This window comes from Orbicella franksi, chromosome 12 (assembly GCF_964199315.1).
Source record: "Orbicella franksi chromosome 12, jaOrbFran1.1, whole genome shotgun sequence".
Classification (NCBI taxonomy): domain Eukaryota; kingdom Metazoa; phylum Cnidaria; class Anthozoa; order Scleractinia; family Merulinidae; genus Orbicella; species Orbicella franksi.
The window spans coordinates 14,194,484-14,218,412 of record NC_138156.1 but is presented as its reverse complement, the minus strand read 5'-3'; the positions used below and the strand labels follow the sequence as shown (position 1 = coordinate 14,218,412).

General features: G+C 38.1%; 3 protein-coding genes and 1 long non-coding RNA gene across 5 annotated transcripts in view; 2 read left to right on the top strand and 2 right to left on the bottom strand.

Annotated features, from left to right (window-relative positions):
* The window catches only part of LOC145462409 (uncharacterized), a 112,788-nt gene that overhangs the window by 20,811 nt on the left and 68,048 nt on the right, over positions 1-23,929 (bottom strand). For both annotated transcript variants that reach the window (XM_081445934.1, XM_081445933.1), the window contains 2 exons: positions 12,674-12,752; positions 12,392-12,520 (listed from right to left, as the gene is read on the bottom strand). In XM_081445934.1, coding sequence (XP_081302060.1) covers positions 12,392-12,520; positions 12,674-12,752 — 208 coding nt within the window. The remainder of the gene's footprint in view (positions 1-12,391; positions 12,521-12,673; positions 12,753-23,929) is intronic.
* On the top strand, positions 225-4,026 carry LOC145462512 (uncharacterized). Its single transcript, XM_081446038.1, has 2 exons — positions 225-576; positions 2,088-4,026. The coding sequence occupies exons 1-2, from the start codon at positions 225-227 to the stop codon at positions 2,621-2,623; spliced, it is 888 nt and encodes a 295-aa protein (XP_081302164.1). The 3' UTR covers positions 2,624-4,026.
* Positions 4,998-7,434, bottom strand: LOC145462514 (uncharacterized). Its single transcript, XR_014041213.1, has 3 exons — positions 7,300-7,434; positions 6,062-7,136; positions 4,998-5,628 (listed from the first exon to the last, which is right to left on the bottom strand). It is a non-coding gene; the product is annotated as an uncharacterized LOC145462514 (long non-coding RNA).
* LOC145462451 (uncharacterized) lies at positions 8,321-10,757 on the top strand. The gene has a single exon (XM_081445987.1). The coding sequence runs from the start codon at positions 9,814-9,816 to the stop codon at positions 10,747-10,749; it is 936 nt and encodes a 311-aa protein (XP_081302113.1). The 5' UTR covers positions 8,321-9,813; the 3' UTR covers positions 10,750-10,757.

Sequence of the window (23,929 nt, the reverse complement as noted above, 5' to 3'; positions counted from 1 at the left end):
AAGTGCCGTTTTTTGTCACTGACTTGTATATTTTAGCAAGACGTTTTGGCTAACTCTTAAGCCTTCATCAGTTTTTTTGCATCAGCTTTCTCTGGACATAAGCAAGGTAATAATAAAGTGTATTATCGTTTGTCTCAAGATGTATTGGGACTGGGTCGAGGCATGCTAGGCAGATAGTCGTGTTTCTGAAGCTCTCCGCAATTTCAATAGTTTTTTAACGCTTTATGGCAAATGCTACTTTAAATCTTAAAAGGAAAAAGTGTGGAAGCAATTCAAGTATCTCCAACAATGAATTGAGGTCTCCGGAAGAAAAAAGGGCCAGAGGTAAGCCTTTGAACATTTACTTAGCGTCGTCTTCAGCGAACAAAATTCCGCAGCACATAGAAATGACTCACGACCTTGGTGCAAAAGTTGACCTTATTCTTTCAAGTCTTGAAGCAGTAAATTCAAAACTTGAGTCAATTAACGCTGGGGTTGTTAGCCTAGAAGAGAAACTGTGTAAGGTACAGGGCAGAGTGGAAATGCTCGAACAAGATCAGGCGAAGTCAAAGGACGCCATTAAAAATATGCATGATGGCCTCCAAGTAGGCTTATGGTACTTTGCGAAATGAAACGAAACGGTACTTTGCGAAATGGTACTTTGCAAAATGGTGCTTTGCGAAATGGTACTTTGCGAAATGGTACTTTGCGAAACATAGGCAGTGAAAGACAGAGACGATGAGAGACGATGTGGTGTCGAGACTATTACGAGTTCACATAAGAAACAAACACTTCACGTGGCTTCATAATATTTTCGCCGTAGTTTTCTGCTACTGGCTATTGGCTTTACTTCGCTATGCTTAAATTAAAATTTGGGTCTGAGTTTGGTGCAAAGTCTGCATTTAATTTTAATGAGCTAGGTGGAAAGGCAAAACAGGTATAAGTCAACAAGTGAGGTATAATTCAGGTTTGCGTGACGGATGAATGTGATGCCTGACAGGAAATGAAGAGTCATTTCTAATTTAAGCATGAAGTTATCCTTCCGCAGATCTCTACATAGAATATAACAGTCAGTGTGGCATTTTAGCTGGGAAATTTGCGTTTTTTGTTGGCTTTAAGAGTGCGATTGGGGTTTGGAACAGGAGAGACCTTTCAAACAAGCACACTCACCAAAAGTTGTGTTACCTTGTAGCGTGATATACGATATACAATATAGTGTATACGATACAAGGTCAAACGCCAGTGGCGGATCCAGACCTTCAGCCAAGGAGGGGACCCGCTGGACTATGAATGTTGAATTCTGTGAAGATAATTTCAGCACTTCAAAGAAAATGTGCTATTCATGCTTCATGCTTAAAATAGAAATGTAAAATGGGGTTGACTAGCCTACACGACTTCTACGGTTCGTGACATTTGTAGATTTGCCGTTCTCTGTTCGGTCACTTGACCTTTCTTGTCGCTTCACTCGTGTTCATGAAGGGCACTTCATGTTGTGTAATAAGGAGGAATTTTAAGTGGAGTTGAGCCGTTAGATCGTGCTATGGCAAATTTTTATAGGTCATAGGTCTGCATGGTTTCTGCTGTTATCTGCATGTCAACTCGTTGAGTTTGACACCGCTGTAATTTGCCAAGTGTTTATGCATTGTTTAGGCTCATTTGTATTGCAAGATATGCTTTTAAGTCTCCAGGAATTTGGTTTTGAGGGACAAAATATGAAATTTACCGTGAACGTGTTGCTTACTTGCATTCTATATTGTGACGCCAGGCAAAGATTATTATTCTTTGCAAAGATTATGCGCATTTTCGAGTGGTCTGCGTTTCGTTTTCCAGGTGTCTGTTTGAGAGATCTGTGTTTTGCTAATTAAAAGAGCTGCTTACCGTTTACGCAAATTTCCCAACTAAAATGCCGCACCGACTGTTCTATTCTATGGATAACTTCATGCTTAAATTAGAAAAGACTCTTTATTTCCTGTCAGGCATCACCCAAACCTGGGTCGACTTATACCTGTTTTGCAATCAATGTTTATTTGCCCCATTCAATATTTTTACAATATTTTCGTTTCGCAAAGTACTGTTTCGTTTCGTTTCGTTTAGCAAAGTACCGTAAGCCCTCCAAGCATTGAATATCACTGTTGAAGCAAGTAAGACCGCTGGTGATAGAGTTAAGAATTACTGCAACGACAAGGATCTACAAGATCAATTGTTGTACGTGGAGGTTTATCAACGGTGCAAGAATCTTCGCTTTTTTGGCATAGAAGTGAAGATCTGTACTAAAGAAGATACCCACTCCATTCTTCAAGAATTCTTTGTGCAAGTGTTGGAGATTCAGCCAGGAGAAGTTCAAAAAATTGAGTTCCAACGGGTGCACAGAGTAGGAAAAACAAACGTAGAAGGAAAGCCAAGAGCGATAATACCGAGGTTTCTGTGTTATCAAGATCAAGAATTTATCTTTTCCAAGACAAGTCTTTTGAAAGATTCTCAGTTTGGCATCTCAGCGGACTTGCCGAAGGAGATTGTTAAAAGGCGCAAGGAGCAGTTTAAGAAGTTGACTGAGGCAAGAAAATCCAGTAAGCTTGGATTTTTCAGTCGTGCAGAGCCCGACAAGCTTTATATTGACAGAGTTTTGGTACCGTTAGGAAACTGACACTTGTGTTTTGCTAGCAAAATTTCGTTGTCATGTCCTTAAGATCTTTCTCTATAGTCGCTTAAATGTACAATGTATGTTAGCATAAAATAGCAATGTCAAACAGTATATTAGAAGATGGTCAGGGTACGTTACGTTGACTATATGAATTTCATGTTTAGGGTTACAGGGATGTTACTGTTTATTGTTTAAGGCTTACATTTAAAGCTTACATTGAAGGCCATAAGGTGATAGTTTTTCTTTTTTGGTGAGTCGACATCCAACACAAATTGCAGGGCATTCACCATCTTTTGTAGTTTCAGTGTCCCGTTCGGTGTTTTTTCGATTTGATCCACAGTAGCAAAGCAGTTTTTTCTGGCTACTGTAAAATATGTCGTTAGGGTTTCAGTGTCTTGTGTTGCATGTTTTTATTTTTTGTAAAGTAATTTACTCCATAAAATTTTGCTCTTTGTTAGGTATAGGGTCAAATTCAAATTCAAGGTCAATTTTTCTCAAAGCTGGCTTTGTAGCCAACGAACATATTTGTTTTGATTGGTGGAATTTAAATGGAATATTATGCACATATGGCTCCTAGCAATATTAATTTTAAATTATTGTCACTAAATGCTCGAGGGATTCGATCTTTTGAGGAGCGAAAGGCATTGTTTGGGCGGCTAATGAAAGATAGAGTGGAAGTGGAGAAAATTTGGAAATCTCAATGGAAAGGGGGAATGTTTTCTCGCATGGTACGGAACATAGTAGGGGTGTCCTCATTCTGATTAAGAATTCTTTAGAGTTCGAACTTAAAACTATAAAAGTGGATAAAAACGGGCGTTTCATCATCTTAGAAGCAAATGTCCAGGATCATCCCTTTCTCTTTGTTAACTTGTATGCCCCAAACAAAACAAACAAGCAATCTACATTTTTTGACGAGATCTGTGAAGAATTGGATAACTTTTGTCTAGCGGATGATTGTAACATTGTAATCGGTGGTGATTTTAATGTCATTTTTGACCCTGATCTGGATGGAAATGGCAGAAACCCAAAACGAAAAGAATCAGTTAAGTGCATTGAGAACATCTGCCTTGCTAATGATTTAATTGATATATGGAGGATTAGAAACCCAAATGTAAAACGTTTTACATGGTGTCAGAAGACGCCCGTGATCCAAAGGAGGCTCGATTTCTGGCTAGTAAGCAATGGTATGCAAGAAGATATTGATAATGTTGATGTCATTCCATCGCTTAAACCTGATTATTCAGCAATTGCGCTATCTATAAATGGAATTGAGATTAGATCCCATGGTCCCTCATTTTGGAAGCTTAATTAAAGCTTGTTAGATGATAAGGAATAATTATGTGTCTTTAATTAATATGAAATACCCATTATGGAACAATGAATTCAAAGAAGTTACAGATCCGAGGCTTTTCCCCTGCGAAATGAATTCCCAGTAGTCTGGGAATTCCTAGGAATTCCTAGGAATTCCTAGGAATTCCAAATTATTCCAAGACATGCAAATTATGCTTTATCCAAGACCTTGGAATTTCTGGGAATATTTGGGAATAGTGGAAGTATGACTGGGAATTATTGGGAATTCCTAGGAATTCCAAGTTATTCCAAGCCATGCAAATTATGCTTAATCCAAGACCTTGGAATTTCTGGGAATATTTGGGAATAGTGAAAAGTATGACTGGGAATTATTGGGAATTCCTAGGAACTCCTATTACTTCCCAGACTGTTTTAAAAAATGTATTTGGAATATCTAGGAGTTTTTGGGAATAGCTAAATCACATGAAATATTGCTGGAAATTTCTATAAATTTCCCAAAATGTCAAAATTAAAGATGAACTCAGTGCATGAATCAGTTTCTGTGAATTAGTAAAAATCAACACGATCATTTCTCTGTAGTTCCATACCTTTTTATTGTTGTCAAGCTCCAAGATAATTATTTCCAGACAAATGTACATTAATTCCAGTTTAAGTCTGACAACTCAACATAAAACTATAGCACTGATAATATTGCTTTTTAGATCCAACATGATTTGTTAGTGTATATGTGCCTGTATGGACCCGTAAATCAAACACCCAGAGTTTAACTGATAGAAAAATAGATGCTCTTAGATTTGATAAATAGATTAAGCAAAAAATTCTGTCATCATAAATGAATATATATTATTTACAATTTCAATAAAACCAAAAGTATATATATGCATGTATATATTTAATATAATTGTAGATTCACACACATACCCATCACAGCCCACTGTTGAACAATTTTTGACTTGATCCTGTATGACTTTAGGAAAAAGAGGAAGACATCTCTCACAGATGTCATAAATGAAAAGCTCACAGCTTCCACACACTTGCTGTACATTTGTAAAACTGTACTGTGACATTCTCTAGACAAATTACCGGTAGTTTCATTTAAACAAGGATATCTTTAGCAGCCTCTCATTGTCATACAATGTCTTGAAATTAAGGCCAGAATAGCCATACAGGCATATTCTTTGGCAGAAAATGTTTTTTTCTTGGGAACCATTAGTTTCACTTTCATCAGGGGAGTCCAGTGAATGGTCATCAGTGTCAGAGTTCTCAATTTCTTCAGAGGAGTCGGAACTGAAACTTCAACATCATTATCTGAATCACTGTCTGTGGACAAATCTGAGTTGTTGTGTATTACATCAATTGGTATTTTTGTAGTCTTTTCAGGTATTGGCAACTCAATTTTATCAAATGCTTCTGTGAAACTTCAATTCTTGCATAAAGGTTCACTCCATAATCCATCAAAGTCATCCACAACATTTTTGCCAACAGCCATCTCACTCAGGTGAGCCGAAAACTGTGAGGTGTTCTGTTCATGGTGTTGGAAATGATATCCAGGAAAAAGGGATGCAAGAGAGGGAGATGACATCAACTGGCCTGTGAAGACTGCTTTAAGGGATTTATGTGGTCGAATCTTGTAGATTTTGGTATGGGTATAGTGGGATCATCAATATGTTTCTTGTATTTCCTTGTCCTCGCGGTCACTTTAATTCATGACACAACAAAATCAAAAGAATCAAAAAGATTATGAGTTAGTGGGAAACAAATAAATAACTGACATAAATAAATGACAATGCAAATAAAAAAAACCTACATCTTGATGTATTGAAAAGACTATAGATCTCATATCATGCTAATCCTTATAAATAATTCAAAGGAAAAAATGACAAGCATCGCAAATTTATACTTGCTGCATTGTGCTGACTGGGTGTTGAAATAGATTTGGTGGACTAATACAACAAGCTTAAGCTCATTTCGCAGAATTTATCTCGTTTCCTCAGGTCGATCTGAAACCTTTTAGGTGAATTTCGGCTTTTGGGGTTTTTAAAGAGCACACAATGCATTGCTTAGTTTGATTTATAATTTACAATTATAGGTTATCATAACAGAAAATCCTTATAAAATTGGATTCCTTACCTTTGCAGTGAACTTGATTCAAGTGCCTCATGATCCTTTATCTTGACAACCGTCGGGAACAGATCAACCAGTTAAAGTACGTTCCATTTTCCTCCTTGATTTATTCGTAAAAAGTTTGTGTAGTTTTTTCCTTTTGAAGCAAGACCCATCTTTCAAAAGACCACCAAAACAGCGTGGAAAGGGAAACAGACTTGCCATCGAAAGCGACTGGTCTGGCAACCTCGTTGCCAGTCTCTCTCTCCTTCTTCTGCCGTTTCCATTCTCTCCTCAACTGATCAACTGAACCAATCACAGCACGCAAATTTTCACGTGACTATCCTTGTGACTGAACGTGACAAAGATCGCGTTATTAATTCTCTTTTGGCGCCCATCTTTGAATTCAGCGTTAACGGCTGATCGCTCGTGCGTTTTAGTAGATTTCACTTCCAAAATTTTATCAGAATGGTTTTCGCTGCGGTCCTCTGACCAGAAGAAAACAGCGTGAGTGTCATTAACGAGAAACAAGTTATTCTTGGCGAAGATTTGGAGTTAAAAGAAAGTCTTACTGTGGATGTTTCAACGGGGAAGAATTCAAAGGACAGATTAGCCGTATACAAAATTATTTGGTGAGTAATCGAATTCAAGTAACCTTATATTATACAAAGTAAATTCTTGTATTTAGACAAAAGCTTTTGAATGAACTTTATCATCACGAATCATACACGAGTGGATCACTCAGTCATGGCATGAAATGAATTCTGGCTAAAGCAAAGTTGAAACAATTTAGGTTGCCCAGTGTGCATGCCTAAACAATTTGATTTGCGAGTAACAAGTTTCTCTCGCCTCACTTGTTCAAACGAAATAAATATAGCAGTTCTCTCTGATCCCAGTCAAAGTTCTTGACAAAAACTCCAACGAGGCAGCCAGTGTGCATGAGTTTGATATGTCTCCTGTGTGTTTCAGCCTGACTGTATGGCAATCCGTGTTGATCTTCAATTTTTGTCCATCCGTATATTCTTTTGTGTTTACTCTATTATTTAAATGTTCCTTAAATGTTTAAAGTGTCTTTTTTAGTATTTCTAATGTCTAAATTTGGCTAAAAACCGTGATATACACAGTGTATCCTCCAATTCAAGAGTTGTTGATACACTTATAGAGGAAGAAAAACCTTGATTTAATCTACCGTAAGCTCAAGATTTATGTAACATATTTATCAATAGTATACAAGCACCTTCCATTATCAAGTCTTCTCTTTTAACATTTCAACCAGCTTACAGTCAGGTCTTAATTAGCTGCGTGTATTAAACTGTGAGCACATAAATATTTGGATCTCAGTCTTACAGTACCTCATATATATCGCAATGTACTGTATTTTTTTAATTTTGTTTTAGGTGTCATACAACAAAGATGAAGATGAAGAGGCCAGCTGTTGACAGCATAATTAGAGGGCAACAAAAGAAGCTGCGGAAACAAAAGAAATAACTGAACAGCAGCTAAGTTTGCCCAAACTCAGCCTTTTTTAATTTTAAGGATTGTTTCAGTTTTGTTCTTATAACTGATTCCTTACATTCATGAAAATCCAGATTTGTTCCACATAATAACAATAATTTAAGCTAAAATCTTGTGTATGGAAAATTGTTGGATTTGTAAACCAAAAAAGTAAGTAAATTATCTGAAAAAGTTCTCTTTTTATCAAACATGTAAAAGTTTGACCTTCATATCTGTTTTCAGTTTTACTTTTAATTCTTGGTGTAATAAAAAAGAAACAGGATAATTATTCTAATGACTTATGTTTAAATTCATGAAAGCCAATGTAATAAACCATTGATTTAAAGCCTGTTTGATGTGGTATCAGTGACTTTATTTGTTATTTTAATGCTGGGCATTAATCATCAAAATTTTGTCTGGCCTACAAATGATACAAAATTCCCAGTTTTTCTCAGATTTTCCAAAAAATTCCAACCTATTCTCAAAAAATCCTACAAATTCCAAGTTATTCCCAGAAATTCCTAGGAATTTTTGAGAATTTTAAGGAATTTTCAAGGTGAGTATATTTCAGTTGGAATTCCTAGGAATTCCTAGGAATTCCAAGTTAGCTCTGTGTAAACTTGGAATTCCTAGGAATTCCTAGGAATTCCGAGTCCAAATTACCGTGAAAATTCACACCTTAGATTCCTAGGAATTCCTAGGAATTTTTTCCTAGGAATTCCTAGGAATTCTTAAAGTTATCTCACAAGGGTTCTGGGATCTGATGAAGTATAGAATTCGCCAAGAAAGTATTTCTTACAGTAAACTGAAAGCCAAAGAGTGACGGTCAAAAATGGTAGCATTAGAATCTAAGCTCAATGACTGTCAAAAAATGTGTGATCAAGATCCTTCGCCAGAAAATATGAACACGTTTGAGGTTTTGAAGACAGAGTTTGAACTCCAGAATGATTACATCACCCAAGGGGCAATAATACGAACCTGAGCCACCTGGTACGAGCAAGGAGAAAAAAGCAACACATATTTTTTAAATTTAGAAAATTCCAGAGGTAAGAAAAGTTCAATTCGGAAGATATTTAAGGAAGATGCATCCTCAACATCAAAACCTCGAGTGATTATGAAAGAACTTCGTTCCTTCTATTCTGACTTTTACAAAAAGTATAAATGAGAATAGTGAAACTTTGACAGATTTATTTATGAGGGATTTACATCTTCCGAAATTGACCTCGGACCAAAGAGAAAGATGCGATGAAAAATTAACGGTAGGAGAATGCTTTCAAACTTTAAAGACATTCCAAAAGAACAAAACTCCTAGGAATGACGGGCTCACAGTAGAATTTTATTTAGTGTTTTGGCCAATAGAAGACAAGCATTTGATTGATTGCTTTAATTATGCACATGATCATGGCGAGCTCTCCAATTCTCAAGATGGAGTCACTTGAGATGTAGATCGCGACGTTTCAACTGCTTACTGCTAGTCTTCTACAGGAGATAAGGTCGACTGATTGCATGGCAAAAAACACAACAAGAGGAGAACGGTACAACAGTGGACCACTGAGGGAACAGCTACTCGCGGAACAATGGAACAAAAGGAGGATCGAAATGCATGAATCACAGCCGACCTTTGTGATATAAATGATACCGTGCAATCAGTCAACCTTATCGCCAGAAGAAGACTAGCAGTAAGCAGTCGAAACGTCACGATCTACATCTCAAGTGACTTCATTGTGAGACAAACGATAATACACTTTATTATTGCATCTACCACAATGAATAACAACAACCTTTTCCTCGACATTGACCAGAAATATGGGCGCACAGCCCTAAGGTTGATTCATCGACATGAGCGTTGCTCACACAAGCTCGCACGCTATACCAACCATCTCACCTTTCTCACAAGGTGTATTAAGAACCACATTGTTCCAAGAGATCTGCAAGTTTGGCCGCCAGTTCCCACCAGAGGCGCACGGAGAGTCGCTGAACTAGCATCCATAAGATTCCTAAGGGAAAGAATCAGACTGACGCAGAGAGCCAAGGGAGATACGAAGAAAGAAGCCAAATCAACAGCACAGAGCATAACATCTGCTCTTTCTGCAGATGACGCTGCAGAGGCACTTGACAAGGTTAAATCCACTATCCAGCAAGTCTTTAATACCACCAAAGACCGTCAACAGCGCAAGTTTGAGAAACTTTTGCGAGAGAAATAGTCTTCTATTTCTCCTACAACTTTTGTTGACAAAACAAAGGGGGTTATCAACCTGTCATCCAGGACCCTTAATGAAGCTGAGATGTCCTTACTGAAGAAAGGTCTAAATTTCGCCGTGACCCCTACGAGCATCCCAGCCACCGAGATCATCGCCAAGATTGAGTCAGCAGTCAGGCCACTGCATGCGGAGCAAGCAGACACAGTCAGGAGATCTGTCAACACCATTCTTCAACAGGCACAACCACCCACGCCCAACATCACGAAAGAACAGCAGAAGGCTCTTAAAAGCCTAAAAGAGGGCAACTCCATCATGGTCCTTCCGGCTGATAAAGGTTGCGCCACCATAATCCTGGACGCTGACACATACCATGCAAAAATGTCTGCACTAATTGATTCCAGACCATACCAGCTGCTCAACAAAGATCTGACAGACCGCTTGACCCAGAAGCTATATGAGAAGCTGCTAACTCTGAAACGAAATGGACATATATCAGAGGCGGTTTATAATAAGATCAGACCCCGACACAAACAACCACCTAGGATCTATGGTTTGCCAAAGATCGCAAAGGCCAAAATACCGCTTAGACCAATTGTGTCGTGTGTCAACACCTTTGCATACGACCTGTCTGCTTTCTTGGCTAATGTATTATCTCCTCTTGCAGGTAACTTGAACTTCACAGTGAAAAACTTAACTGACTTTGCCTCCACCATTACCAGTGAAGAGATCCTGGACCACGAGATCATGGTGTCTTTCGATGTAGAGTTACTGTTTACCAACGTACCGATCGAGGGCGCCGTACAAGCCGCGCTCCAAAAAATGGAGAATGATGCAGGCCTAGCTGACCGCACAACACTTACACCAGTTCAAATCGTGGACCTCTTGGATTTCGTATTAAGATCTACGTACTTCCAGTACAACAGATCGATTTATGAACAACGAGATGGCGCAGCCATGGGGAGCCCTGTTCCGCAGTTATTGCTAATCTCTACATGGAGATATTTGAAGAATAAGCAATAGAGTCCTCACTTTGCAAGCCTAAGATCTGGAAATGCTACGTAGATGATACTTTCACCATCCTGGATTGGGATAGAGTTGACAACTTCCTTCAACACCTAAACAGTCAACAACCATCAATCCATTTCACCATGGAGATCGAGAATAACAGCAAGATCGCCTTTCTCGACACGTCAGTTTATAGAGAACCTGATGGCCGCCTTACCACCAGTGTCTACAGGAAACCAACACATACTGATCAGTACCTAGCGTATGATTCACACCACCCTCAGTCAGTAAAGCACGGTATTGTGAAGTGTCTGTACGACCGGGCTAAACATCTCGTGACCAAACCATCAGTAATCGCTGGAGAGAAGAAACATCTGTCATCTGTACTTGTTTCCAACAGATATCCCTCCTCTTTTGTACAGAAGATCACAAAAGCACCAACAACCCCAAGAAGAGAGCCTGTCGTGGAATTTAAATCCACCGCCATTTTATCTTATGTCCAAGGAGTTTCAGAATCTCTCTGCTGCTGCCTAGAACAACAAGGCATTCACACCGTCTTCAAGTCCGACACGACACTTCAGTCACACTTAGTGCGAACAAAGGACACCGTCAACCTGGCTAAACAAGATGGTGTTGTCTATAGGATTCCCTGTGAGTACAGCAAAGTCTACATCAGGGAAACAGGGAGATCTATGCAGGAGAGGATCAAAGAACATGACAGGGATATACGACTCGCCCGTACCCAGACCTCCACCATTTCTGAACACACACACAAGAAAGTCCACTATCCTATCTGGAATGAGGTCAAGTTTATTGATCGAGATCCTCACTGGTACACATGTAGGGTCAAGGAAGCTATTCACATAAGACTTCACCCTAATAACATCAACAGGGATAATGGAATTGAAATTCCTGAAGCATGGATGCCCACGATCAAAAAACACAACAACAGGAGAACGGTACAACAGCGGACCACTGAGGGAACAGCTACTTGCAGAACAATGGAACAATAGGAGGATCAAAATGCACTAATCACAGCCGACCTTTGTGATATAAATGATACCGTGCAATCAGTCGACCTTATCACCTGAAGACTAGCAGTAAGCAGTCGAAACGTCGCAATCTACATCTCAAGTGACTACATCGTGAGACAAACAATAATACACTTTATTATTGCATCCACCACGATGAATAACAACCTTTTCCTCGACATAAGCAAGGTAAGTTTGTGAGAAAAGGCTTTGAGATATTACTACCACTCATGAGCACGTACTTGTTTTGCTCTGGCTTAATTCATCTTACTACTGGGAATCAATGGGAAACTTAACAGAGCAATTTTTTGCTAGAAAGTTTGCAGGAAAATTTGAGAAGAGTGAATTTTCACTTGAAAATTGGTTCATATTATCGGTAGACACAAATTACTGCCCAAAAATTCACGTTGACTAACACAATGGGCAGCGGGAAAATTTGTTGAATTTTCTTCGAACTTTCGAGGTGAACAAAACTTTGCCATTTTTCGTCAAAAAGCCCGGCAATTCGCGAATTTTGTTCTCATTACTGCACAATACTGTATATGCTGTCATGCATGTGCGGATGTGTATTGCAATTCGATGGAATCACCTTTTACCAATATTAATATGTCCTTTATAGTACTCACCTTACATGGGTTCAATCGCTCATAAGGTGTAATAACATGTCTGTGCAAACAGCTGACAGCCATTTTACGCAGTGTGTCCACTGTGTTGTTACTGACACATGGATGGTACAAGAATGCTACTCCACCGTGCTGTAGGAAGCAAGATGTAAAGAAAAAACTGACCAAAAAGAAGATTAATTTTGTATTATGAGAAAGGGATATTTAAACATAAGTACACTAACAGATCTAGCTGATGTCCATTTAATGTTACAACCTGGAAAACCAAATAGTGAAGAAACTCACCAAAACAACACTTAACCACAATGACTTCGGGAGGTATTCATATTCTCCATACTGCGGTCTTGTTAAAAATCGCTTGTCACTAATGAAAAACAGCAATATTCTATTTGATAAATTTGTATATTTAACAATTATTCCACAAGCGCGGGTTGTATGAGTTGGCTATAATCATCTGATATCCAGCAAGTGCAAGTGGAATAAATGTTTTCTTAAAAAATGCTCCAAAAAGTCACACATACACTTACCATATTCGTAGAGCATGGTATAATGGCTGATAACCCATGATGGCTATGCCAATGAAAACTCTCAAATTGGATTATCCAATTATCCAGTTTTTACTAATGTCAATAGGTCTTATGATTGATTGCTTATGATTGATGATTATGTCACACACTCAGAATTCACCACCAAGCCTTATTTTCATGAAATTTTTTCAAACCTCAGGTCCTTCATGTTGTTTTCACGAGGGTATTCCTTTCATCTTTGCTGCATTGGGGATTCGTTCATGATATAACTATATACATGAAAACATTGCTTGATTCTGATTGGCTGAGAGCAGTGCAGTTCAAGTGTAACACCAGTGCAAAAAGTGTAACACCGGTGCAAAAAGTGCGACACCGGTGCAAATTACACATCGTAATTCTGGATTATGATTGGCTGAAAGATAATAGGAAATTTTCAAAGCCAATGATATTACGTAAAATGTCATGACAAAAATTTTGTACAGAAACTTTGAAAAAAGTTTTCTCGAATGAGAAAAAATGGCTTCAAGAAAGGTCTTCCAGCACTTAATTCCTCCAGGCAAATTGTTTGATGTTTATATTGTTAAGTAATCATACGGTTTTTCTTGTCCAATTTGGAATTAATTTGCTCTTGTGAGTTTTTCAAAAAGCTGAAATTGAACTCGCCGAAGCCGCTCGTGCATTTTCAGCTTTTTGAAAAACTCACTCGTGCAAATTAATTCCAAATTGAATGAGAAAAACCATGTGATTACCTACACAAATTTGCAATTTGCATTTTATAAGCGAGGCTTGGTGGTGAAATTTGCTTGTCTGATGTCATCATGCATAAGGGTTATTACGGCAGCTGTATGACAAGACAGCAAATGCTGTAATAAAATTGCCGGTTTTCATGTGACATCATCATTTTCCAAAACTAAAAATTATTGATCCTTCTGAAGTTTTAGTTTCATCACATGTAAGACCCTCTAATAACTTGGGGAGTTACAACTTTTACACTCGACAGGGTTCCTCATTTTGTTAGAGAGCATGTTTGAAAATCCATGTTTATGCATTGCGTGACAGCTTATTACCCATACGAAAATTCTGAGTGAGACATGGGCAAGATTCTGGCCATAAAATATCATACTAATGAGCGAGACAGAACATGACGATAATCAGGCTGACAGGAGCGATAAAACTTGAACGAAAAATGAACCAGAAAGGAGCAAGACATCTGTACTGTCCTGACATTTGGACAAAAACCTGAGCAAGAAACCAGCAAAATTCAGGCCATAAAATAGTCACACTAATGAACGAGACCCGATGTGATGGCCAATAAACACTTGAGTGCCTAGCATGAAAAAGCCTCTTTATAGTTCTGCTATATACAACGGCAATCATTTATCCTCTGCATATGACTACCTACAACCACCAAACATCACAATAACAGTAAATAGGACTCATTTATTTAGTTTTTTGTCTACAATTTCAAGTTTTGGTTAAATCAAAACGGAAACTTAGAATAGTTACTCGACAATTCATTGGCATGTTCTGTAATCAACTGAAATTAACAAAAAAACAAAATACAAGTCTCAACCAATCGAAGTGGCGTTCTACTTGGTAGTCATTTACTCATGCAACAATTTGTATACATTAATCAAAATTTTCGGTGTGCTGATCTACTTGTGACAATGATCTAGCTAAAATTACAAGCCACCTTCATTTTAATAATTACCTCTTAAAGAACATCGAAACCTCAGTACAAACACACCGCCATTACACATTCCAAAGACTGAAATTAAGCTGCACAGACACTGAAGAAATTTGTCTCCAGCAAATTGGGAGAATTTTGAAGGAGTCGATCTTATCCTGACACAAATACAGCACATGAAGACACAATAAGATTTTCCCGCTTTCAAATAAACGGTCGAGTTCTTATTTTTTGATGTCAACGGGCGCAAAACTCGATATGTTTATTCAGAGTGGACCAATCAAATTGAACTCTCTGTATTATCTCAAATGACTTCAAGATCAGATTTTCAAGTTGCGTTGTCATGAAATAGTCAAACATTTTTTACCCATTCACTGGTCATCACTAGTATTACAATGTAACACCCAAAACAGTCAAGTGGTAAATTTTGGAGTGGAAACTACCTAGACAAAACTGCCAAGGACTTTTGTGGGGGTACATTGCAGGAAATTTGAAGGACATTGTATGGTATGAAGAAGCAGACTCAGACTTGTGGCATGGCAGGGCATATCTTGGAGTTTTTTGTCGCACACAATGCAAAAACTGCAAGGCCTCTTTCAAAACCTGGAAAACTGAACAAAAATGCAACCTGGGAGAGAATAAGCTTGTTGAAAAGAATATTTTGATGCAAATTAAAAGAACGATCCTGTTATATTTTAGTTTTTGCATTTAGCGTACTTCTATGGTACTAAGGGCCTGATTACATGAGCCGGGCTGCTTCGGTGTGCCGTGATGACTTTCAGCCCGGTATTACATGAGGCGAGCCAGCCCAGTTGATGGCTGATGCGATGAATCAAGGGAGACCGGAGCAAGCTTGATTTTTTTGATTTTTGATTTTCTGTACTCTCGCTGGTTTAATGAGCCGGGCTGACCTCTCAAACACTATTACATAGAAAAATCTCAGCCTGGTTAGCCGGGATCCCGGCACTGCAATACCAAATAATCTTCTTAGTTCTTGTGGTTTGTTTAATGCACATGAAACGTCCCTAACTGAAGACCAATGTGAACTATAGAGGGAAAAGAGGGAATTGGAAAAGGACTAAAATTTTTCTACATATAACAACCATTTTACCTCGAAAAAAACACGTAAATTTTGTCTTTCTTTCTGGACTTTTGACAACAGCATTACAAAACATAGGCATGCAAGGCGTGCAAGTTATTTTATTTTTGTGAACTAAAAGTCTCAGAGATAGGAGCATTCATGGAACTGTTTACAGTAATGATTTGGTTAATTTGACAAGTTTCTTTGGTTGCGATGTACAGCAAGAAAGGAACTGGGAATTTATGATGTACATACAATGTGACATCGGTAATGGTAAGATAACTATATACTAAGCCATAAAATGTTTGACTGAACAAACTACAGTATTCTGACACATCTCCAGATTAATGTAGATACCACCTTATTTTCTAACAGGCAATTTGATTCATTCTTTGATACGACCCACACTGTGATTTGTGTGACATGTGCACATGCATAACTCCCTCACTCACTGATCACATAGCCCTTCTAACCACCAAGAGGAATTTTTGCTCAAAAATACTCGAGGGAACTTTTCGCATTTTATACAAGTCATAAATTTACCCTTTTTACACAACACAACGCAACAACACTACTCCACCGAAAATAGAAAGAGAGAGAAAAAAAACGTCTCTGACACATTGAAAGTCTGATTTAATTCAATTGCACTTTAAATTGGTGCCACGCAGTCTTCAAAGAACATTTGAACAGTTTTCATACTTTTTACCACTGCAGAGATGTAAAAACCGTCCAGAAATGAAAGCTTCTTTTTTGTTTAATATCCTGGGAACAAAAGCCGATAACTTGTCAGCTCTAACTGAATTTACTCCCATATAAAAAACAACTAAAGATAGCAAACATCTCGTGGGAACAAGTGGTGACGATTCATCAGCTGTAATTGAATTTCCTCCTTGTGAAAAACAAGAGTGTCAAATTACCCTTTGTAACTAAAAAATAAAAATATCTCATTATTATTAGCATGCAAAAAGAACAAAACAATCGTTACCTGCATTTACTATTGTAAATGTCAGAACTGTTTCAAATCTAAATAGTCTTGTCTCCTCTAAAACATCCTAAGAACTTGAAGCGATGATTTGTGACCTCTAATTGAATTTACTCCTTTTGAAAAAGAAAAGTATCAAGTTACCTTTGAAACTAAAAATAAAAATATCTCTTCCATTTGCACACTACTAACTCACGAACTGTTTCAAAACTCAAGGCTCATCTCGTTCATAACTAGCCACCATTACAATTAAACAGTAAGGTAAGGTAAAGTCTGCATACGAGCCAAGTGGCCCATCAGGCCAGAGCTTATCCCGGTTTCTGTAGCATGAAGCAACTAGGAGTATTTCTACTCCCCCCTGAATAGGATGCTAGTCCATTGCAGGGTTACCCCCAGTATTAAGTTCGCCGGTACCCATTTATACACCTGGGTGGAGAGAGGCACTGTGACAGTAAAGTGTCTTGCCCAAGAACACAACACAATGTCCCCGGCCAGGGCTCAAACCCGGACCGCTCGAACCGGAGACAAGCGCACTAACCATGAGGCCACCATGCCTCCGCAACTAAACAGTATGCAGTCTAAAACAAGCCAAACATATGTATGTAACTGTCACAGTCCACTCCAAACCAGACAAAAAATCACAAACCGGCAACATACATGTCAGTCTTTATTTTTCAATTACCAAAGTCCTTGTGTTTAATACAATAAAATGCTCAAGACTTCATATACCTCACTTAAGTTATCTTGAACAAAAATAAATTCCTTTTTCTTCAACTACAATTCGTGTTGGTTATTAATGTGAATAAGCGAAAACCCTGCAGATAACATTGAAGAGAAAAGATTTAGTTTCATTAACACGTATCTTCTCATTCCAGTAGTAAACAAGAACCATTATAATTGTAAAATCATCACAGAATAATATCTTTTTGTTCTGTTGACCAAATTAATCGTAGTCTCTTTGCTTTTCACATCAAAACTTATCAATGGATGCTGAAATTAATGACACGCCCGGAACACTCATTACGAACTCTACAGCAATATTTAGGTTTCAATACAACATGCAAACGATTTGAACCTGGTAACAACCTCTTCACATTCCCAGTAGCACATTCTGCCCCCCCCCCCCCCCTAGAATACAATTGTTCCTATCATAGAAACCACATCAACTTGATTTTCATTCACATCTTAAACCTAGTAGTAGAGCGGCTAAGACTCAATTCAAAACCTTACCTAATAACTCGTAGTTATATGCCAAACACTATGTTTCTTTGACTGATTATCCAGTTGCAAATTATTATCACCCCCCCCCCCCCCACGCAACAAAATCCTTAACCTAACCCACAGATAATGTCGAAGTAAGCCCAATACATGAATACTTCCTCCTCTCTTATAGAATAAATATGGCCGTTCTGAACTGTACCGGGATCAAGTCTTCTCACATACCATTTACCTTTACAACAAGAAATTTGATTGGCTGTTTATAGTAGATCCAATCTGATTGGTGTGACATACATACATCTCTCACTCACTCACTCCTCCATTGACCCGTCCAAAACATACCCCGATGCGCCGAATAAGAGGTATTTTTTTTTGCAAAAAAATAACTCAAAAATTACGTGTGAACCTTTACCTTTGGCATCTGTGAATAGGATAAATGTCCTAGAAACAATGCAAGACATTTTGATTTGAGGGTCAGTCTGTTATCATATATCTATTAATAATGTTATTAGATAATTATAATTAATTAATCAATTAATTAATTTTTGAATTTTTTTGTTTTTGTTGGGACTACTAAGCTTGACTTCTGGGCACCCTAGCCAACAACTTTGGGTGCCCAAAGGGCTCCCTAGAATTTTTCTTAGAGCACAGCGTTGCAAAATACCAAAAGTTTCCCAGTCAAATCACTATATTTGGAACCTCTTGTAAGCGACTACCTCTCGTAAGCAACCGCGACCACTTTTAGAGCTGAAAGTTTGAAATTTTGTTTTTAACCTCCCGTAAGCGACCACTTGACAAATAATAAAGCAAAATTGGATAATAAGGTGTTGTAACATTATTGCATTCCTGAGTAGTACTGGATTTTTTCTCAAAATTGATTTTTCACATGAATAAAACATTGAAAATTTAAAGATAATATCCACATACACTGTACTCTATCAGTCGTAAAAGAGACGGCCTAAATGTCTCAAAATTACCATATACATATGAGGCAAAATTTTGACCCAATATGTTCTAAGTTCTCGTAAGCGACCACCCCCTGTAAGCGACCACATAAGCTTGACATTTTGTGTGGTTGCTTACGGGAGGTTCGACTATACTAACACAAATGTAACAGTTCCTCTTCATAACAAGTTCAAAATAAAGAAACTGACACAACTACAAATGAGTGGATACCACAGACCAAAACACGTAGCATGAAATGTCATAATACTTATAGTGGAATTATTTCGACATTTGTTCTCATTATCCAATGCCATGTAAAGCTTTGTTTCATGTCAATGTCTGTTATGCGTCAGATTTAAAAGCTGCGGCGGCATTTCAAAGTTACGATAGTATACGACTTTCGACTGGAGTAACATGACTGAGTTTAGTACAAGCTAAATGTTTTACAATTGACGGATTTTAATTTTTAATAACATTGTAAGATGTGTACATGACACCCTTAAATTGCAGTGGTTTGTTCTTGTTTCAGTTTCTTTAGTCCAAACTCATAATAAAGAGGAACCATTACGTTTGCATTAGTATTTGATTGATATTCCAGTTGATAGATCTCGAATCCTTGTTGATGTTGATTTCTAGGTGAACTGTTGTTATTCCCGTTAAAAAAATATACTTACTACAAGCAAGACGTTGTGCAATTGAAAGATAATATTAACTCATCCATCAATTAATTATGCTGAGAAGCGTTATGGAAACAATCATTTCATACAAAATCATTTCCTACAAAAAATAAAAGGGTCTTCGTTTTCGTAGGTGGTCTTTGCTTTCATAGGGGTCTTTGGTCTTCACGTTAACATTTTCGGGGTCTTCACTTTCGATACTACCCCAAAAACAAAGGGCCACTGGTCCAAAATAAAGAGCCACTGGTCCAAAACAAAGAGTCACTAGTCTAAAACGAAGACCCACTGGTCTGAAACAAAGAGCCACTGGTCTAAAACGAAGAGCCACTGGTCTAAAACTAAGAGCCACTGGTCTAAAACAGAGCGCCACTGGTCTAAAACAGAGAGCCACTGGTCTAGAACAGAGAGCCACTGGTCCAAAACAAAGAGCCACTGGTCCAAAACAAAGAGCCACTGGTCTAAAACAGAGAGCCACTGGTCTAAAACAAAGAGCCACTGGTCTAAAACTAAGAGCCACTGGTCTAAAACAAAGAGCCACTGGTCTAAAACAAAGAGGCACTGGTCCAAAACAAAGAGCCACTGGTCCAAAACAAAGAGCCACTGGTCCAAAACAAAGAGTCACTAGTCTAAAACAGAGAGCCACTGGTCTAAAACAAAGAGGCACTGGTCTAAAACAAAGAGGCACTGGTCTAAAACAAAGAGGCACTGGTCTAAAACAGAGAGCCATTGGTCTAAAACAAAGAGCCACTGGTCTAAAACAAAGGAGCCACTGGTCTAAAACAGAGAGCCACTGGTCTAGAACAGAGAGCCACTGGTCTAAAACAGAGGCACTGGTTTAAAACAGAGAGCCACTGGTCTAAAACAAAGAGCTACTGGTCTAAAACAAAGAGCCACTGGTCTGAAACAGTGAGCCACTGGTCTGAAACGAAGAGCCACTGATTTAAAACAGAGAGCCACTGGTCTAAAACAAAGAGCCACTGGTCTAAAACAGAGATCCACTGGTCTAAGACGAAGAGCCATTGGTCTAAAACAAAGAGCCACTGGTCTAAAACGAAGAGCCATTGGTCTAAAACAAAGAGCCACTGGTCTAAACCCAAGAGCCACTTGTCTAAAACAAAAAGCCACAAGTCTGACTTTTCGAGATCTAAGGCCCTGTTGGGGGGGGGGGGGGGGTCTTTATGTCCCTTGCCTGAGTTTCAAAACTTTTAACATCGCAATTTGAAAAGGTTTGCATGTTGCTAATTGGAATTTTGTCCAAAGCCACTGTTATTGATGTAGCAAAATGCTCACGTATAGATTGTTTAATGTAAATGCATTCTCATAATTCTGTCTCTAAAACATTCTATTTTCAGATGACTATCAACCAAAGTTTAATGGCCTTGCAAAGTGCGACATGGGAATACAGAGAGAGAAGACCCAGAAGATGTACTTTTTTATCTCTATGTGTTTGAAGGTCGACAATGTTAATGTTCTCTAAACTTCTAAGCACTTGATGGCTATAATCTTTCGTGTGGAGCTATTTTGATATAAGCACACAATGTTCTTTCGGCAAACCCCCTTTTAAAATAGGGCTCACGCCATAACTTAGTGCATATTTTTTGCTCAGTCTGCTCCTTGACTTTTCTTTGCTTGATCGTATAGCTTTCTCGCAGTAGAGCTAAGGCAGTCTCCAAAGAAAAACCGGACTAGGATATTTATGATATCCTTAACGTAAAGAAGCAACATACTGTACTTGCAAACAGTTCTAATCACAGAACCAGGCCCAGCATTACCATAATACCATATACTCTATATACCATAGAGTACAACTCCATGGGAAAGAAATTGAAAGAGTATCAAGCTTTTGTTACTTAGGGGTTACACTAGATGAAAATCTCTCATGGACCGAGCATGTAGAATTGATTTGTAACAATGTGAGCAAGCGTCTCAGCCTGTTGTCCCGCATATGACCTTTCCTCACCCAAAAGGTGCTAAATGCGTTGTTTAATACAGCCGATGTTTGATTACACTGATATGGTATGGGGTGGGCTGTCAATTTCAATCAGATGCAGTAACAGCTTGCAACGTCTACAAAACAGGGCAACAGTAAAAGAAGCCATGTCGCTTTCCATTTTTAAGAACTATCATAGTTTTCATTTTAGCCATTAGTTTTCTACTAATATAATACTTAGATATACTTTGATTGTTCTCTTTTATTGTATTGATCTAGAAAAATTGTACTTCATAGATAGGTAATTTCCTTTTTATTCAATTTTTAAACTCCTTGTACATAACTTTGTGGTAATTTTTAAATTCTGAATTTTTTATCATGTAGTCTTAATTTTACGCAGGGCCCCTTTTGATACCGGCCTATGGCTGATGGGGCTACCCTGCCTAAATAAAGATGACTTGACTTGACTTGATATAAAATGCAAGTAAACAAAATATTCATATAATTACCCCTAGAAGATTAACCTCAATGTAGTAGACTCAATAGTCACGGAAAGTTTAACTTTATTGTAATACAATTTTTTCTGCCTGAATGCGCTGCAAGTTGCTGTCTAACTTTTAAAACACCAATGTTGCTGTCAATTTCACTTTTCTCTTTGTCGCTGTCACAATTTCAATTGAGTGGCTTGTCGTTCTGTGTCATTTCAGCTCCTTCATGTTGCTGTTTCAGAGCTGTGTCGCCTGTCTGAATTTACCCTAATGGGGCCTCATATCTGCGTCCTCCTAGGCCATGACAAAAAATGCATGTCATGGTCATGATTGTAGTAGAATAGAAGGTGCAGAGGAGTTTCTTCACAAAAACGTTCGCAAAGTACAGCTTCCATTTCACAAAAAAACAGATTTTCAATTTGCAAAGTGCCAATTTCATTTTGTAAAGAAAAGATTTTCATTTCGCAAAGTTGAGATTTCATTTCCTTTCCTTTCCTTCCACAAAGTAACATTTCACAAAGTACATTAAAATGGCGGCATGAGAAGGCTTTTGCGTACATCAGAAAATGTTGGAGCTCTAGAGTAATAATTTTTCGTTTGAACAGCAAAAGTCAATGACAGATGTTTCTGTCACTTTATGGCTGCCATGATGGTGCCCCTCGGATGGGCACCAACATGGCATCTCCATACAAAGTTCTATAAATTTGGGTGAAACAATTCTCTCCAATATGCATGAATGAAAAACTGCACAGACCTAAATCTTGGTGAAATTGTTTGTATATCAATCATCCATCATATCCCAAATTCTTGACTTAATTTACTGAATGGTTATGATTTTTATTTTTGATGGCATGACAGTACAAACCAGCAATTAGCCTGTGAGCAGGCTGTTCACATGGCAAGAAAGAATGAGAGAAACGGGAATAATGAACGTCCTGAAAGACAATAATGTTGTTCTTTGCTCTGTCAAAATTTGGCAGCAGTTGTGAATCAATTATGTCTTTTTACTACCTGTGCATGGTTTACAGACACATTCTGACAAATGGGAAACTTGCACTCCCCCCCCCCCCCCCAAGAAAATTCTACTCACAATTTTCGGTAAAGCAAAAAGCAACTCAAGTTTGTCAACGTTTAATACAGCACACCATAGCTTTCCTTTCTAAGTGTTATCTTGAACTTGCTTACCACCAAATGAAACTTTTTGTTTTCCAATCATTAGCTTCGTATAGTTTTCAGGAGAGTAGATCATATTGATACCAGTAGAAGACAAAAATAAAGTTCAGGGAGTGCTGGCCATCACCCGTCATATCGAAAATATTGTTCATTGAGTAACTGCTGATCACTAGTAATGCAGCCTAGAAATCTGTCAGGCATTCCATCTGGAAACGAGAGCCTGGTGTGAGTTTTTCGCATGCAACAAGATCGTCGATCTTTTAGACTGGAAAGAAACACAGATTGTTTCATATCTTATTATAATAAAGTTTCTATATAATGCCTGCTCTGATTGGCTGAAAAAGCATGCTTTATCAGAGAACAGAGCATGGGTTGATGATGGTAAGCTGGCTTTCAAATTTTTGCTTTGGAATTTTGACAAATTTGACCCAAATTAAACATCTCCTGTGACTCGGACAAACTCAGTGGAAATGAGCTTTTTGTCTACAGTAAATATAGCTCATGGAGACCATTGTTAGCAACAGTAGTGTTAAAACTGTACCAAAATAACAAGTTTTGCTAGATTCCCACCAACAAAACACATAACAAAGTAAACAAAATAATTCTCAACCTAACCAGTGCTTTGATAAGACATTATATTTGTTACGCTAGTTCAGGCAATCTTGCTGCAAGCCATAAATAACTGTAGCTCCTTTCAAATTCAACTCAGCATTTCGCATTTTCATCCACAAACTTTGAGCTCCTTGTTTCGTAATTTCCATTGGAAAAGCGCATGTTTTCATGAGCCACAGTACGGCTGGATTCCTCTGGACTACAAACTACATGCCTTTAGA